The sequence below is a fragment of the Anarhichas minor genome, unplaced genomic scaffold (assembly GCF_050575085.1).
Source record: "Anarhichas minor isolate MPS153535 unplaced genomic scaffold, ASM5057508v1 ptg000012l, whole genome shotgun sequence".
Taxonomy (NCBI): domain Eukaryota; kingdom Metazoa; phylum Chordata; class Actinopteri; order Perciformes; family Anarhichadidae; genus Anarhichas; species Anarhichas minor.
The window spans coordinates 67,451-85,274 of record NW_027466458.1 but is presented as its reverse complement, the minus strand read 5'-3'; the positions used below and the strand labels follow the sequence as shown (position 1 = coordinate 85,274).

General features: G+C 42.3%; 1 protein-coding gene across 1 annotated transcript; it reads right to left on the bottom strand.

The window, feature by feature from the left end:
* Positions 1 to 815: 815 nt before the first annotated feature.
* Positions 816 to 16,073, bottom strand: adamtsl7 (ADAMTS-like 7). The gene is made up of 12 exons (XM_076090824.1): positions 15,939 to 16,073; positions 15,170 to 15,299; positions 14,889 to 15,064; positions 14,648 to 14,756; positions 13,330 to 13,707; positions 12,635 to 12,728; positions 11,757 to 11,979; positions 11,455 to 11,628; positions 11,162 to 11,335; positions 10,813 to 10,992; positions 3,447 to 3,591; positions 816 to 2,121 (listed from the first exon to the last, which is right to left on the bottom strand). The coding sequence occupies exons 1-12, from the start codon at positions 16,071 to 16,073 to the stop codon at positions 1,967 to 1,969; spliced, it is 2,073 nt and encodes a 690-aa protein (XP_075946939.1). The 3' UTR covers positions 816 to 1,966.
* Positions 16,074 to 17,824: the final 1,751 nt, after the last annotated feature.

The following is a 17,824-nucleotide window of genomic DNA, read 5'->3' as shown; positions in this document are numbered from 1 at the left end:
TGAATGAGTGATGGAGCTAATGTGACCTCTTCTTGACTGGGTGTTGTGGTGCAGAGATGAAGCGACATGTCCAACCTAGTCTTCACTTTCCATTCAGAGTTGCTTTTTTATGTTATTGGTTGCTAATTACTCTACAAAACAAGATATTACACACCAAACATCTGAGATTACAAAATATAAAGCATCGTTATAGATCATATCACCCAAAGATCCACCTCAACCAGCCGAAACAGTGAAATGCTCCTGAGCCTGTACAAAAATCCTCCAGATAGATATATAGATATATATAGTGTGTAACGCTGACGGGGAGCAGAGTTCTGCATGGTTTACTTTTACTCTTATTTTTAGGGTGGGGAATTTCTGCTTTTTACTCTAGTGAAGGATCTGAATACGTCAACCATTTTGACAAACTTCAGGCTTATTAATTTAATTAATTTTGTACACAATTATCTGTAAAGGAAATGGTCCACAAGAAAGAGAAAAGGTGGGAGGAGTCTTCAAATACTGAGCAACGTTTCCTTAGAGCTGCTACAAGAATGCAACTGCCTCGATAAAGATGTCTTTGATGCGACAGTATTTATGTAGAGATTAGACAAACAAAGTTCATTATAAAGGCAGATTTTATTACCTCTGGACAAAACTAGACTAGCTGTTTTCACCTGCTACGTCTTTAAGCTAAGCTAACTGGCGGCCGCCTGTGGCTTCATATTCAGCATACAGACAGGAGAGCGTCATCCAACAAAAACTAACTTTTTTTGAATGTCCAAAAATGAACTATTCCTTAGTGGAGATTAGACCCAGTTGGCCCAGAGTAAATGAATGATATACTGTTCTTTTTACTGATGTAAACAAACCTTCCAGCAGGCAACATATTTATTTGATGTCGAGTGGATGATATTTTCAATGTGTTTTGAATTTTTGGCCACTTTTAAATTGACCCTTTGCCAGTTTAACTATCTTTTTAATATGTGTTGAATACACAAGATTTCCCCAGCAGCACACATGTTGCTTTGGGGTATAACTGAACTATTTAAGGTCAGTGTTAATAATGGTTGGGACTGTTTGTAGTGATGTAATGATCTTATTGGTGGTGGGGTGGGGAGCAAACAATATATTATATTCTGTTAAATAATGTCTATAACATCTGTAATAATACAACAAACAGCAGCTTTGTACCACAAGGTATACACCCTTTATTAAGAATTAATATACAAGTGCATCATAAATGTGACTGGTCCGGTTTAAAGTGACTCTGAGAATGAAATCGGGGTTCCCACCCATTTTACATATTTCAAATTTCATACTTTTCCAGACTCAAATTTCCACCATATTTGTCATCCGAGTACAAATATCTAGATAGTTATGTGAATAAATTGTGTTAGCATGTATGATAGTATGTGGCCAGAGGATTATAGCTTGTCTCATACAAATTAATTGAAACCAAACTAACAGAGGGGATGTTCATGTACAATCCACCACGGAACTAATCGTCCATTGACGTTGCGTCGCTCTTTATAGGCTACTTCTTGCCAAGCTCCATCTGGCTCTCTCACATGGTGGTAAATACCAACCAACCGCCATGAGAAAAGACACACTGCCTGTGCTGTATGATCAACTTGTTTTTTTTAAATATTCTGAATTTCATATTTTAGAAAAACAGAATAGGGGCAATAGTCTGGAAACAAATACTTTTCATTCATTTTAACATATTATCCAGACCTGAGAATTACTCAAATCAAATTCCTTACTTTTCTGTACAGCGTAGGAACCCTGACTCTAAATTTCTATGTAGTCAAATTCTCACAAAATGTGTGTGTGTGTGTGTTTTGTCACAACATTTTTCAAAAGTTTCAGGTTCATCCAGTTTGGTGTGAAGACAAAACAAGTTAGAAGAGAGCAGCCGGTCGGTGAATCTGTCGCAGGCCGAACCGACTGGATGCTGAACCGTGCTCTCCATTCAGCGGCATCACCTGCGGATGTGGTTCTTTAGGAGTGAGCTGGGGTATGTTTTCTGGACTCGGGAGCAGGAGGCGCAGCAGACGCTCCTGTAGTAGGTGTACACGCAGAGCCGGGCTTGAACCACCACCATGCAGTTGTGATACTGGTCGCTGCACGATGGATCTGTGAGGGGCGAAAGAGGAGCAAGTGAGACAAAGTGAGGGGGACAACGGGAGAAGCAAAGCACACTCTTCCACTCGGGGCTATCTACTACATCCTTGGGGGGTGTTGGTGCTAATTCACTGAGCCTTCCGAGTCAGTCCCTCAGCCCTCAATGCTCAATATACAGAGTCACCCAAGTCAAACTGAATCAGACTTAAGTCCAAGTCATCAGTTTAGAACAAAATACATGATAAATACAGTGCCTTGCAAAAACGTTTCACCCCCTCCCCCTTTTGTTGCATTATAACCTGAAATTGTCATTTCTGGTGTCTGTCTGTCAGTCTGTCAGTCTGTCTCTCTCTCTCTCTCTCTGTCTGTCTCTCTCTCTACACACTGACATACGCACACACGAATTAATTGGAGATATTCAGTCAAAGGCATTGTTAGACCTCCTGTCTCTCTGTCCGTCTGTCTCTTTGTCCGTTTCTCTGTCTGTCTCTCTTTCTCCACAATATCTCTCTCACACACACACCTGTCATTTAATAACCTATGTATGTGTGTCAAACATTATGATTCTGTCTCCTCTCCTCCTCTCACCCACTCAGTCCCACCCTTTCAAAATAAAAGCCCCTTGGAGTAACTGTATCTTAACATTAAGTTGTTTTTGTATTTTTTTTTCTATTAAAATGTGTACACTGCACTCTGGTCCTGCCTTGTATGAATTTGTGGTTACTTGTAAGCCCAAGTGGTTACTTGTAAGTGGGTTGGGTGTAGTTATGCATGATACATTGATAATACATTTAAAAAAACATTCTTTCAGTCATTCATTGATTCATTTCCTGTTGCAATGGTAATTAAACAAGGCAATACAACTATTGTATTCATCTACATGTCTCTCACAGTGAAACACAGAGCATGTAGTGTACCCTGAAAATACATGCTTAGACACCGGTAATGCATGTATATATATTGCGACGTCTTCGGGCAGTAGCAGCCACACTGTCAAAATTTCCTGCGGAATTTTCTAGTTATTAGTTATTGTTTATTTATTATTATTTTCTATTTAATTCCCCTTTGTTATAAAGCCCCCAAATAAGAAGTCCACCTGTGTGTGTCACAGGATCTAAGAGTACAAGATGGAAAGAACATGGCACCCCAACAAACCAAGAGAGGACACTAAAAACAGAGATATTTCCTCCCTGTTCCCTTACCCCCGTGTTCTTCCCGGTTGAGACGGTATAGGCCATCATCATGGCAACAACATCAACAGAAATCTCACCCCCAACAGCTCCTCTCGCGTGGTAACCGCGGCGGTAGTAGGTACAACACGTGCTCGGCAGACTTACTTATCTCGGCTCCACACGGCTGCCTGTTGCATTCCTCTCGGCTCTCCGGGGTCAAACCGGGCTCACAGCGGTCGCTTGGTCTGACGTTGTCGGCGAGACAGCGCACCTCGCGCACGCGGTAGCCCCCGTTGCAGGAGCGCGAGCACTGAGATAGAGAGAGCGGAGGCAGAGGTGAAGAGTTGCGCACACAGTATAAATAAAGTCATGTTAAGGACTTCATGTGGACCGTCATCTTCAAGGGGTCAATTAACCCAAAGTACCAAAAATAACAATATTCTCAGACCTCTGAAACATCTGCCTCCAGCACATAATAATAATAATGTTAATATAATTCAATTTCTGGTGTTCAAAGCAAGTAAAGATGACATTTATAAAATCTTGAATACAAATTGTCTTTCCAGAAATGTCACTCTTGATTTGATAATCCAGGGACATCGCTGAGTACAGGTTTCACTAAAACTACATTCTAACAAAGAAATAAAGTGTTCAGGTTAAGATCTGTGGATTATCTAGATGATTTGATCATCATTTGACAAAACAATCCCAACTAAAGGTCCACTACTCCTCTCTTCTCAGATATGTCATCAGCAGATGGAGTCTGACCCTTCAACTCTGTATGTAACAACCAAATGTCTTCATGCTGACTGATCTCTCAGAGCCTATCTACACTGTAACAAATTTCCCCGTTAAATTACAGTAAACAGCTGGCAGCTACAGCTTCCAGCATTCAACTGTAATTCTACAGCGTACCTACTGTAATTTACAACGGTTTAATACTGTAAAAAATGTTACAGTACAGTGCTGTATAGAAAATGCATTATACTGTTATTTCAGTGTTCCTACTGTATTGTCCATGAACAGTTCATTACCGTAAAATGTATTATTATTATATTTACAGTATGACACTGCTAGAAGCTAATGCTTTAAAAATGTTACATTTCAAAATAAAACCCCTGAAAATTGCAAGCATAGAAACGACTCAAACAAGAGATGGCCTTACATTAAAAAGCTTTTATTAAAGCCAATGCAGTGTCAAACACCTTCAATAACTGACAATTTGACAGTGATCACATTTTTGCAAAATACAAATAATAAAAGCACCATATAAAATTACATTCATTAAAACAAATGTATCAAACACATTCAGGAGCAAAACACATTGTAAGTAATTACATTATTGTACAATCAGACAAGAACACTGAATCGTGTTGAACAGATTCTCAACAATCTACTGTATATAAAACTCTTATACAGTAGTATTCTAAATGTAAAACAGCACATCTGTAACTGCACGTTTGGGACAACAGGATAAAACTGAACATAAAACAAAACAATTTTATCTCTCCTTCACCTTTGTGATGTCCTGTGTGGTAATGTGCCGGGACTACATAAAGCCCCACTCAAAGTCCAGGAGGTTTTTTATGAGGGTGGCAACATGGGGATTGACAGCTGCTACCTTCTTCTGGACCAGCTTCCCTGTCTTTCTGGACACCACCTTCCCCTGGTTGGCCTTTGTCCCCCTTTCCGGGTTATATGCCTATATTATGCCTAAATAACAGAGAAAGCATATTAGGTGTGGTATGTAAAGAGTATTTGCACTTAATACTGAACCCCATTGAAATAAACAAATACAAATTCTAAGTTGTTTTCATTATAATGACCTCTGTGTCTACTAATAATGAGAGAATTATCTTATTTTCATCTAACATGTGTGTGAATATTTCATACAAGTAAAAAATGTGAACATACAAGGTCTGATTTTTGTGCTCAATCATTTTGCAACATATTAACCTTCAGAAAAAAATCCAAACAATATTTAAGACTGCAGAAGACTTACCTTTGAACAAACTCCAGTGTCCTTGCAGCTTCCTCTTGGTATTGCAAGTTGAACACATAGTAGCTGGCGAAAACTGCAGCAAGCCCTGTGATGAAGCTTGGTTGGATGCCTTCACAGACGATGTGGCTTTCAATGCTTATCATCCAGCGCCCAATTGTGACTTCGTCACCAGCAACTAATGCAGACAACAATTACAGTTAATGTTCTGAAACCATATCAAACATAGGAATTGGGGCCCTATCCAGGCATTTTTAAAGTATTGGAATTGGCTGATTAAGTTTTGAACTATATATTTCCCCTTAACTACTGTATTTACATTGATTATTGTAAGTTATTCTGCTAGAAATATTTTCTTTACAGGACTTGGGAGGGCAAAAACAACATCAATGAGACAGCAACATCCATGGGAGAGCACAGCAAAACATACATTTATGAGACAGACATAATAAAGAGAAATTAGACAAACAGGCATGGAGTAAAGAACATAAATCATTCTGTCTAACTTATATGACACTTACCCAGCAGTATCAGTCGTGGACTGGCTGGAAGGGTCAGGGTGCACTCTATGTCGACTGCAGTGGCAGACATCTGTAGAACATGGACAATAGTATCCAAATTAACAATGAAATTGTGTGTACAGTAATAGTAGACATAAACAAACCAACTTACATCAGCAAGGAGTATCAGTCCCTCTGTTCTCTCATCAAAGTAGGCCATCAGCAGCTGGATAACACGAAGATTTACTGGGAAACAGATGCACATGTCAATCAACGTTTTAGCTCATATCTGCATCGACTTGCATCATAAGTGTCCCTTTCCTCATGGGGAGAAAAGCAACTTGACAACTCCTAAAAAACGTTTTATTTGAAATAACATTCGCTCCACAGTCAATTCTAAAATAAATTCAACCCTTTCACATAAACCTACTTAGATTTGAATACATCAATACTTACATCGGACCTTTGATTTAACGGTAATTGAATCCAAATTAAATTAACATAATGCAACCCAAGCTAACATAGCCTCAATGCTAACGTTAGCTAACACAGCTTGTTGATTCAATTGCTGAGACATTCATTTGGGTGTCTTTGAAAAATTAAATAACTATCGCTGGTAACGTGGTTCGACAGAAAAATAACGATATTATGTTGTTAATCAAGAGAGTAACGTTAAGCTAGCTAAAGGTAGCTGGACACGTTAGCATGCATGCTACGTGCATGCTAACAACAAGTCACGTTTTCGACAAAAAAAAAATATAATACAATGTAAATTCAACACAAGATGACTGAATATGACTAAAATGACTAATTTTGATAACATCGAAATTACCTTGTTCGGTGAGCCACGGGGGCAGGATGGACTACGGTGTCTGCTGCGGTGTTTGTAGACGAGGTGAAGCAGCAGGTGGTGCTCGGTCTACTTCGGTGCTTCGGTCAGAGTCCGTGGAAAATCGTCTCCTCAAATGTTCTCTTTTTGTTATTCCTCCATCCTGTATAAAATCACCAATCTATGCTATCTAAAGCAGGGGTTCTTAACCTTTTTGACCTCGAGGCCCAACTTTTCAAGCACAAAGTGTCCCGGGGCCCATTCAAATATTAACACTATTAGTTTAACTAATTGGTCTCACTCTTGGTTTGATTTGTATTCAATAACTATATTGTTACCTGTTCAACTCCACCCCTATTTTGGAGCAAAACCGCCTAAAATGACATACCCAAATTAAAATGGCTGTAGCTTCTGAACCACTGTGACTATATGCATCAAAAGTGTCAGAAAACCTGTAGGTCATATAGAAACAGAGCAGTGGGCCTTTGGAGTCAGTAACAATTGAAGATGTTTGTCCGCATAAAATAAAAAAGTATCTTTCAGTATAAATAACTGCCTGTGGCTGTATCTGTACAGGTAAAACTACACTATCAGCGAACAACTGCCTCAAATTTGAAGAAGATTGGACAAAGTATGACGATTCTACAGTGTTTCTTCCATGAAGAGATCCAGGCGGAGCTCTAAAAGGATATTTGGAGACCCAAATGGACACATGGTAACCAAATGATATTCTGACACACTAAAGGTGTTTCTCCCTTTATATTTTGATATTATATTATTTTCCTTTTATTTTTAGCCTTTGCAAATTGCAAAAACTATATATATATGGTCGAAGACGTGGTATGTAAGTAGCGGACTTACTGTGCGTAATGGCTGCGACTGAGCGCACGATCGAGTATGAGGGTAGCTCAGTTACGCAAGGTTATACGTTGCTACATGGCTTAAAGAAGAAGAAGATACGATTTGTAGTTTAAGTACTAGCGTTTTCTACCTCCATGGTAACATCCGCTAGCACATTGTTGGGTCTGTAATGTGTCTTTTTCCGTCGAAATGCTGTAAGATCCGACTTGCAGCGGTTATGGCGACTTTGGACAGTGTGTGTTTGGGCTCCTTTTGTGAAAAATCCATAAGAAATGAAAGAAAATCGATGATTTCTTTGAAAAGATGAGGGTTTTGGGCATGCTGGGATACCAAACACGGCCATGTTTTGTGACGTAGTTTGCGCAAGCAAGCCGTAGGAACGGAACGGAAGGGGAGGGGATCGAGGACGCCGGCGTCCTCGCGGAGTTGAACAGGCAAAACCCTTGTCAAATAAATGAGATGATACAATGTGATGATCACAAAGACATTTATTTATCATGTGTATGTAAACCTGCATACACAACAAGAAGCCCAACAGGCTTTCCCACGAGCGTTGGATGTTTCGTCGCTAGGTGTCCTTTATTTTTGAAGGCTTCAGTGCTTCGTTTGATAGCATTAGCTATGCTATTAGCTATGCTACACACTGAAAGTGTTAAGAAAGTCAGGATTGTACTTGCGCACACATTTAGACTTTGGGGGGGGGGGTATGGCACCACTGTCGTCTTCATTTTTTCTACCACTACAGTGTAGTGGTTAAATCGTGTAATGTTTATGATTCATTAAATGATGTAACACTGCTGCCCTCTAGTGGTTAAATCGTGTAATGTTTATGATTCATTAAATGATGTAACACTGCGGCCCTCTAGTGGTTAAATCGTGTAATGTTTATGATTCATTAAATGATTTAACACTGCTGCCCTCTAGTGGTTAAATCGTGTAATGTTTATGATTCATTAAATTATTTAACACTGCTGCCCTCTAGTGGTTAAATCATGTAATGTTTATTTCTCATTAAATGATTTAACACTGCTGCCCTCTAGTGGTTAAATCGTGTAATGTTTATGATTCATTAAATGATTTAATACTGCTGCCCTCTAGTGGTTAAATCGTGTAATGTTTATGATTCATTAAATGATTTAATACTGCTGCCCTCTAGTGGTTAAATCGTGTAATGTTTATGATTCATTAAATGATTTAACACTGCTGCCCTCTAGTGGTTAAATCGTGTAATGTTTATTACTCATTAAATGATTTAACACTGCTGCCCTCTAGTGGTTAAATCGTGTAATGTTTATGATTCATTAAATGATTTAACACTGCTGCCCTCTAGTGGTTAAATCATGTAATGTTTATGATTCATTAAATGATTTAATACTGCTGCCCTCTAGTGGTTAAATCGTGTAATGTTTATGATTCATTAAATGATTTAACACTGCTGCCCTCTAGTGGTTAAATCTGTAATGTTTATGATTCATTAAATGATTTAACACTGCTGCCCTCTAGTGGTTAAATCGTGTAATGTTTATGATTCATTAAATGATTTAACACTGCTGCCCTCTAGTGGTTAAATCGTGTAATGTTTATTACTCATTAAATGATTTAACACTGCTGCCCTCTAGTGGTTAAATCGTGTAATGTTTATGATTCATTAAATGATTTAACACTGCTGCCCTCTAGTGGTTAAATCATGTAATGTTTATGATTCATTAAATGATTTAATACTGCTGCCCTCTAGTGGTTAAATCGTGTAATGTTTATGATTCATTAAATGATTTAACACTGCTGCCCTCTAGTGGTTAAATCTGTAATGTTTATGATTCATTAAATGATTTAACACTGCTGCCCTCTAGTGGTTAAATCGTGTAATGTTTATGATTCATTAAATGATTTAACACTGCTGCCCTCTAGTGGTTAAATCATGTAATGTTTATGATTCATTAAATGATTTAATACTGCTGCCCTCTAGTGGTTAAATCGTGTAATGTTTATGATTCATTAAATGATTTAACACTGCTGCCCTCTAGTGGTTAAATCATGTAATGTTTATGATTAATTAAATGATTTAACACTGCTGCCCTCTAGTGGTTAAATCGTGTAATGTTTATGATTTATTAAATGATTTAACACTGCTGCCCTCTAGTGGTTAAATCATGTAATGTTTATGATTCATTCAATGATGTAACACTGCTGCCCTCTAGTGGTTAAATCATATAATGTTGATGATGTAACACTGATAAACACTGCTCCGGTCTGTCTTTGTTCATCCTGCATGCTCTGTTCTGTTCTTTAATGTAACTTTACTGGAGCGACCCAGCTGTTAGCAGACTGTTGTGCTAGCAAGCAGGCTCGCTCGCGAGCTGTACCCAGCATGCAGTTCGGCGGTGAAATTTTATAAATGTACAATTATTAGTGTTACAAATTGGTTATGTGTCACAGACTGTTGTGTGCTGTTGTGTTTTTCTCTGTTAAAGAGCATTAGTTGTGGGTTGTTAATTGTTGTGTTATAAAGTTATGACCATGACTAGAGTTCCCTCTCAATACATATAAGACAACTAGCGCTGAAAGCAGACAGCGGTTGTTTTGGCTATGCACCGGTATAATGGTGTGTGAAGAATTCATATCATACGGGAAATTAAAACCGGTATACTGCCCAGCTCTAGTCTTTATTATAGTTTGGACAATTGTGTACCAATATTTGACGGGCCGGATTAAAAAGCCCAACGGCCGTAGTTTGCCCATGCCTGGGCTAGCGGCTAGCTGAGTGTCTTCTTCTGCTTATTGTAGCTAGTTAAACAACTGACTGACGCATTACCGCCACCAGGTGGTGGGAAGCTATATTGTAACTGAGCGTCTCATGGAGAACAGTAATATCTCTGGTATCTTCAATTGATAACCTATGCGGTCCCGCGGCCCTCGCGGCCCACAGGTGCAAAACTGAAAGTTTTTTGCGGCCCTCTAGGTGGCGATCGCGGCCCCATCGTGGGCCATGGCCCCATGGTTAAGAATCACTGATCTAAAGCTTTCTGTTCACTTTCTTTAGGTTGACTATGTGCTAACTAAGCAGTAGATACTTGATGCAATGTGATTTTGAAGAGTAATGGGCGGGTTTAGAGTCTACTGAAAAAGGAAAAAATACTGTAGTATACTGCAAGATTGGACAGTAGCTGCTGTTAATATTTTTTTTCTTCCAAGGCCTCAACTTCTGCTGGATTTAACTGTATCCAACTGTATTTACGAAGAACAGTACATTACTGTTCAGAATTTCTTGTATTTTTACAGCAATTTGTTACAGTGTAGGTAGTACATGAGGGGTTAATCATTGCACGGTGGAAGGACACTTACCGCGCTCCACACTGTGACGTACCACTGGACATCACATGGCTTCAGTCTGCACGGCTGAGCTGTGATTGGCTGAGAGAGACTGGAGCATTTCCCCCGCTCTGCAACCTCCACATGACCGTCGCTATTGAAAATGCAAACCACACTCCGGGTCTGTGTGCCGTTCCCGCACTCTGCCGAACACTTAACACACACGCACACACACACACACACACACACACACACACACACACACACACACACACACACACACACACACACACACACACACACACACACACTTCAAATGGATGTCTTGGTGTTTGGGAATGTGTGTCAATGTGTGCGTGTCAATGTGTGCGTGTCAATTTACCTGACCCCAGGGTCCGGTGTACCACTCCAGGTGGTTCTGGCAGGGACCTGACTCGCACGATGTGGCCTCTGGTGGGCGTTCCCCTTCGCAGCTGTCCAATGGGAGGTCAGTCACGTGATCCATCAGGCACAGTGCCGTCCGGGTTCGATTGCCCCGACCACACTCCGCAGAGCACTGAAGAATATCGCACGCACACGTATACGCTCTAAATCAGGGCCACTTCATATGTGACTTCACTTCCTCCCCCTGACACACACACACACACACACACAAACAAACAGTTTCTGTGTTACCCCTTGGCTCCAGAGGGAAGTGAACCAGCTGCGTGCACAGGCTCCCATGTCACAGTTCTGCAGTGCGTCTGGTTTGAGGTTCATGTTGCACTCCTCATCTTGCTCCACGTCACCCTGGTTGCTCACGCACACCACCTCCCTGCTGCGCTGGCCCACCCCACATGGCACTGAACACTGGGGGGACAGACGGTGGGAGAGAGGTAAATGTTTTTTTTTTTAATGAAAATGTACATGTTCTGAAAGACTTGTTTATGCGCAGAGTCATGTTCTAGTAGTACTGAGGCGTATGGGTGTGATCTCACCGGGCTCCACTCAGATCGCGTCTCCCACTGGCTGCAGATCTTCAGCTGACACGTGGACGTGGTCACCGGCCCGTCGGGGGACCCGCACAGCTCTTCAGCCACGGCGACTGAGGTCTCCGTCCTGTTGGCGCAAACGCGGGTGACCTGGCGGCAGATGACCTGGCGGTGCTGAGTGCCGGGTCCGCACCTCCTGCTGCACTCCGACCACTCCCCCATATCCCAGCTGTCGGACAATCACGGAGCAAGGAAGGGAGAGTTGAGAGGAAATAAAGAGCAGCTCGCAGTCGGTCATGGAAGATGTGGTTGCACAATGAGACGTGAGTTTGGCGAAGACATTCCTCAAGCAGAGTTTGACCGAGCACTATGTCCTCATTTTGACCACAGTTATTGTGTGTGATCTGTTGACCCTGGTCTACAAGGGGCATTAGAAAGCCTCCAACAAGAGATCGTAAACAGGGACAAGCAAAATAAGCCAATTTGTGCTGCACAAGTTCAGATGTTTCTCTGCGTTCTATTACTTCTGCTGCGTTCCCAATAGAAACATATCTATTTCAGATCGACAGCCATCAGGGATCTCTGATGCCGCGGGCGAAACATCTGACAGACCCACAAGCAAACGTACAGTTACTCCGTTAACACCCTGCTGCATCTTGGTGAGATCCCGCGGTATTCAGCACGAGAAGCCACACCAAAGTAAGTCAGTGCGATTGACTTTGACGGTGGCGACTGACTTACGGCTTGAATGTGTGCGAGTGATGAAGGCTTCACCATGAGAGAAACAGCACCATGTGGAACTAATGCAACGTCGTGCGTGTGTCTCATTCTCATGGTTCATCACCGTTGTATGCATCAGGTGTGTGTGTGTGTGTGTTGCTCACTATGCAGGACAGGCCTGGGTGTTGCAATCTTCTTCCTGGTTCGTTGGCTCAAGGGCGGGGTCACAGAGGTCAGCAGGAACAGTCATCTCAGAGTCTTTCTCCACACACCTCCAGAGTAACTGACGCCTGCCTGGCAAGTGTGCAGACACACACACACACACACACACACACACAGAAGACTAAACAAGTGAATGTGCGTTTGTCTGCAGAAATATGGCTGTATACATACACATATTTGACAGAAGTCCATCCACCAGCAAACATATGTTGAGGCACGTGTATTTTGCCAGCAATCTCAGCCCTTTGGGTGTGTGACATACTGTTTCATTTAAGTTTAAAACCCGAGCCAATCAGAACCCACTGAGCGGGAGGAGGGCTTAAAGAGACAGGAGCTAAAACGAAGCGTTTCAGAGAGAGGTTGAATACAGGTATATTCAGACAGACAATACGTTAAAAAAATGAGTTTTTTTAAACCTTAAAGCATGTAAATATGTTCTAATAGAAACCCAAAATGTAACCCCAAAAGTATTAACCTGAAAATGAGCATGATACGTCCCCTTTAATTTAAGCCTGCCTGCACAGTAAATGCCCCGAATAATTATTTAGCACAAATAAAAAAAACGCTGCATAAAAATTTGGAAAGCATTAATTCAATGTGCGGTCACCTCGTCTTTGAATTACATGGGTTTCCTCACCTGCACCACAGGTCAAGCTGCACTCACTGCGCCCACTCTTTGTCCAGGTGTAGGTGGGCCCGGGGTCAGAGCTCACGCTGAGGTCAGAGGGAACCTGGTTAGGGTGGGGTGTCTCTTTGATGATGTCATTGTTGGTGACATCACCTTGGTGGTCCTTCTCACCTTGGTGGTTCTTCTCTTCTTGGTGGCCCTTCTTACCTTGGTGGTCCTTCTCACCTGAGGGGTCCTTCTCAACTTGGTGATCCTTCTCAACTTGGTGATCCTTCTCACCTTGGTGGCTCTTCTCACCTTGGTGGCGCTCCTCAACTGAGTGGTCCTCCTCACCTTGGTGGTTCTTCTCACCTTGGTGGCCCTCCTCACCTTGGTGGCCCTTCTCACCTGAGTGGGATGGGCCTAATGTCAACTACAGGAAGAACCCAAATTTGACAGGCAAGTAACAGAAGAAAGGCAGTGAAGTCATTGGGAAGGTTGGATTGATAGGTAATGGAATGGGATGGAATGAAGCATAAAGTGAAATATGTTAATGTCAAAGGGTCAGCAGATCTATAGCACACGCAGGCCATTTCACTCATTCCGGCTCATTAGAACTTCTTCTGTGCATGTGTGTGTACAGACTGGGATCAATTGGCACATCCCTCACTTTACTGTTTGTGTTGTTCCACCTGTTTGGTTGGTTGGTTCACCTTTATTTTTCTTATTATCATGAGTAAATATAGTGCACTAGATACCGTAGGGAGTAATTTTCAGACATAGCCATGGTGAACTCTTGTAATTCTGTAGGTCTGATTAGCAACAAGAGTTAAAAACACTTGTGTGGATGTGCGGGGCCTTTAACAATATGTGATGTCTTTTGGGATCCCCGGTAATTAAATCATTATTTGTCAGCATCGACAGACACAAATTAAGCATTAAAAAAAAAATCTAATTACTGGAGGTTAAATATTAGGTAATGAAATCAAATCTGGCCCAAGTGACCTATGATTGTCTCCGTGTGCGGTAAAGAGCCCTTTTCCAGAGCAAAGTCTGCCTGCCTGCATTAAATCTTATCAAAATTCTAATCAAATTTTCGTAGGACGATTTAACTGAAAATGGTACATATTGGCGTTATAGTGAAATCTGAACTGAAAACATACACACACACACACACACACACACACACGCACGTGCTTACACAAACAGAGGCATCTGTTATGTGTTACGCTCCCTGAGGGAAAACCAGAATATTCAGACGTGAGAAAATGGCCCCGTGGTCATTTAGGGTCACTCTAATAGAAATGTGTGTGTGTGTGTGTGTGTGCGTGTGTGTGTGTGCACTCACCCAGGGGCAAGACGTCGGAAGGTGGATCTGGCTCAGGAGTGGGGGGGGTGTTCTTTAAAGGCACAATGTACTCATAGTATACACTGGGACCTGGTTGCTGGTAGATCAGCTGTGGGAAAGAGGGATGGGTGAGGGGTATGTGATGATGTGTAGCATTGTAGTACTAGTAGTATTGTTTGTGTACAGTGTACATTTGAATAATGGGGGCGGCTGCCATTGTGCGTTTCCAGTCCTTGCTCACATAAACATGCAGGTTCTCGGTCAGTGGCCCAGCTACAGTGATGGACTCTCCTTTGCGAGAGCGGATTTCGTTGGGTCGTTGGTACGTCAGCTGTGTCCCCAAGGCGGTGAAGCTCCCCTGCCTGTCAATCACCCAGTTGCCGTTGACGACGGAGAGGCCGCTTTGGGTTCGCAGAGCTGGAGGGAAAATCCCATGTTCGTGCATCAGTGCAGTGTTTGTCATGGTGAAAATATGTCTGCTGTTAAGTATATATATATGTGTGTGTGTGTGTGTGTGTATACCCAGGTAGTTTCGGCTCTTCACTGTCTCCCTTATGCTGATGTTGCGTGCTCCTGTGGGAATCTCTGCGATCTTATGGTAGCCAACGTGCAGGAAAGTCCTGGAGAAATTCCCCTTCACCACCCGAAAGCCCTGCCAACATACACACACACACATAGACACACTTTCATGCACACAAAGCCACAGGTACAGGCGCTGTATGTGCCTCTGCGGCATGGCTTTCACCATCACTGGCATGTGTTTTCAACAGCGTAACCATAGATTCCGCTGGATCACTATTGCTGCTCTTTTTCTCTCGTTCTCACTCATCCATCCCTCTCTCCAACTCTTCTCCCACTCTCTTGCTGGAAATCCCACAGCTCCCCCAGTCCAGTCCAACAGTTGGTTTGAGTTGGGGAGCCTTTCTGGTCCCCAGTCCTCCTCTGCACAAGTCTCTATTTTTGCATGTTTAAAGTTTAACTGCTCTGTTGCTTTCATGTCTATCTCAACAGGCTCTTCTGGTTCTGCCTTTTTAATGCTTTTTATTCGCTTGATCTGTTAATGATTAGAGTGACAAAGAGATAATCTAAAACAAACCAGTGGTCTGTAATGCAGTTATTCCGCACTGCCTGATACTGACGAAGGATTTAAGTTGTAGCATGCATGATTAAAGTGTGAATATTATGTAAATGAATCACTAACCGAGATCACATAAACTATTAAACTACAGCTTAAAAAGACATGTAGCTATGTATTAATTATTTTTTTTACATAACCATGTGGGTGTCCTACCTCCAGAAGGGGTGGGCTGGCTTTGGTATCCCAGGGAAGAGCACCCGAGGGTGGGTAGAGCAGGCCGATGAGGTGGAGAAGAGCCAGAGCTCGGCCCTGCCGCGGGGAGAAAAGCTGCTGCCACAATCCAGCCATGGAGAGACTGAGGGAGGGAGGACGCTCACACACACACACACACACACACACACACACACACGTACACACACATGTTTAATGTGTGTGTGTGTGTGTTTGTGAGTAGGGGTTGGCTTGAGGGGTGGGAGGGAAAAAAAGGCAAAGTTTGGGAGGGATGTAAGGAGTTGTGTTTCACTTTTTTTCTTTAAGTTGTTGCAAGTTGGAAGTTGCACCCATTTCTTACCTCAGTATGAATGCTGTGACGGCTCATAATGTGCGTTTGTGGTTTGATGACAGGCTCCTGTAGTGTATCATGAAGCTTATCCCAAAAGCAACATCTCTCCCTGTGAATCGTCATGCAGGTTTGTGAGGCGTTGGACCCACATCGCTCTCGACTTCTTGTTTTCACTTTATAAAGCTTTTCTAGTTCTGGGTAATTCCTTTCTTTTTCTTTTTTTGTTTCACTGGTGATGGAGAAAAAGAAGGATAAAAAAACTAAATAAAAGATACCACGGTAAGAACGGCTTGGATTGGGGATAATAAGAAAGGATATGTTATATCTATTCATCAACTTAACCCCTTCTGTGTGATTAAGAATTCCTTTATCAGTGAATCACTTCCAATGGATGCCAGCTTCATAGTGACTTCACAGTTTAGCCCTGTGTCCGGGAACAAACAGATCGATTCAGAAATAACTATAAATCCACTGGCCAGGAATCAAAACCCCAACACTCCCAAAGTCTTTATCCAGACGGGCTATGGTAACGTTTGCATGGACATAAATGATTGGGAGAAGTTCCAACACACATGGGTGCAATATATTCCCCTGGCTGAATCTTTTAGTTCTGGGCAGAGGACCCTTTTAGCCCTGTAAACACAATGTAGAGTAGCTCGTCTGGCTCTTTAACTTTCCACTGCTTTATGTCGTGTAGTGAGGAGAGGTAAGAGTTGTAAATATCAGGAACCACTTTAAACGTTGAGTGTTTAAAATGTAAAGGGGCGGAGCAGAGGTGATGCGTTTTTCCCACCTTGTGTCGTGCGGAGAAGCAGAAACAACGTTTCAGGTCTTAAAAAAGCACTTTCACCGTAGATTGCTAGCTGATCGACACCGCAGCTGCTCACAACACGGGTGTGAAATTGTTATTGGCTGAGAGTCTCACAATTTTCTCTACGAACCTCTGTTTCTTTCTGAAAGCGTGTGTTCTTAGGTGTGTGTGTGCGAGTTTGAACCCTAAAGATATATGAGTCACACATGTGTGGATAAAGCGCCATGATGTCCGTAATACATGGTGAATCAATCGGGCCACAGTGAAAGCAGAGTGGGTGAGAAAGACAAGCGGGCTGCGATGTGTGATTTCTGTCTGCATCTGTCTCTCTTTGTGACCTTTGACCTGAGACACATAAGGACACTGACAAACACCATTAGGATTATAGCATAAACCCTACACATATTCTTTTCTTTCTCCGCCTCTCTGGCACACGGCCAGATCTAAGACGCCGGTCCCCTGCAGTCAATACCCGCCAGTCACTGAGCCCCGACAGAGGAAATCTGGGAGCCTCCAAAAGTCTGTCAGGGAACACTGGGAATACCGTCGAAGGCGCTGCAACGTCTATTTTCCACTGTGACAGCTTAATAGCTGCCATGTCTGACTACACACACACACACACACACACACACACACACACTGTGAGTCCCTGAGAGTGACTGGAAGTGGCACAGAGGCTCTTAAACAACTCAAACAATGACACGTACCAGCATAGCTTACATGCAT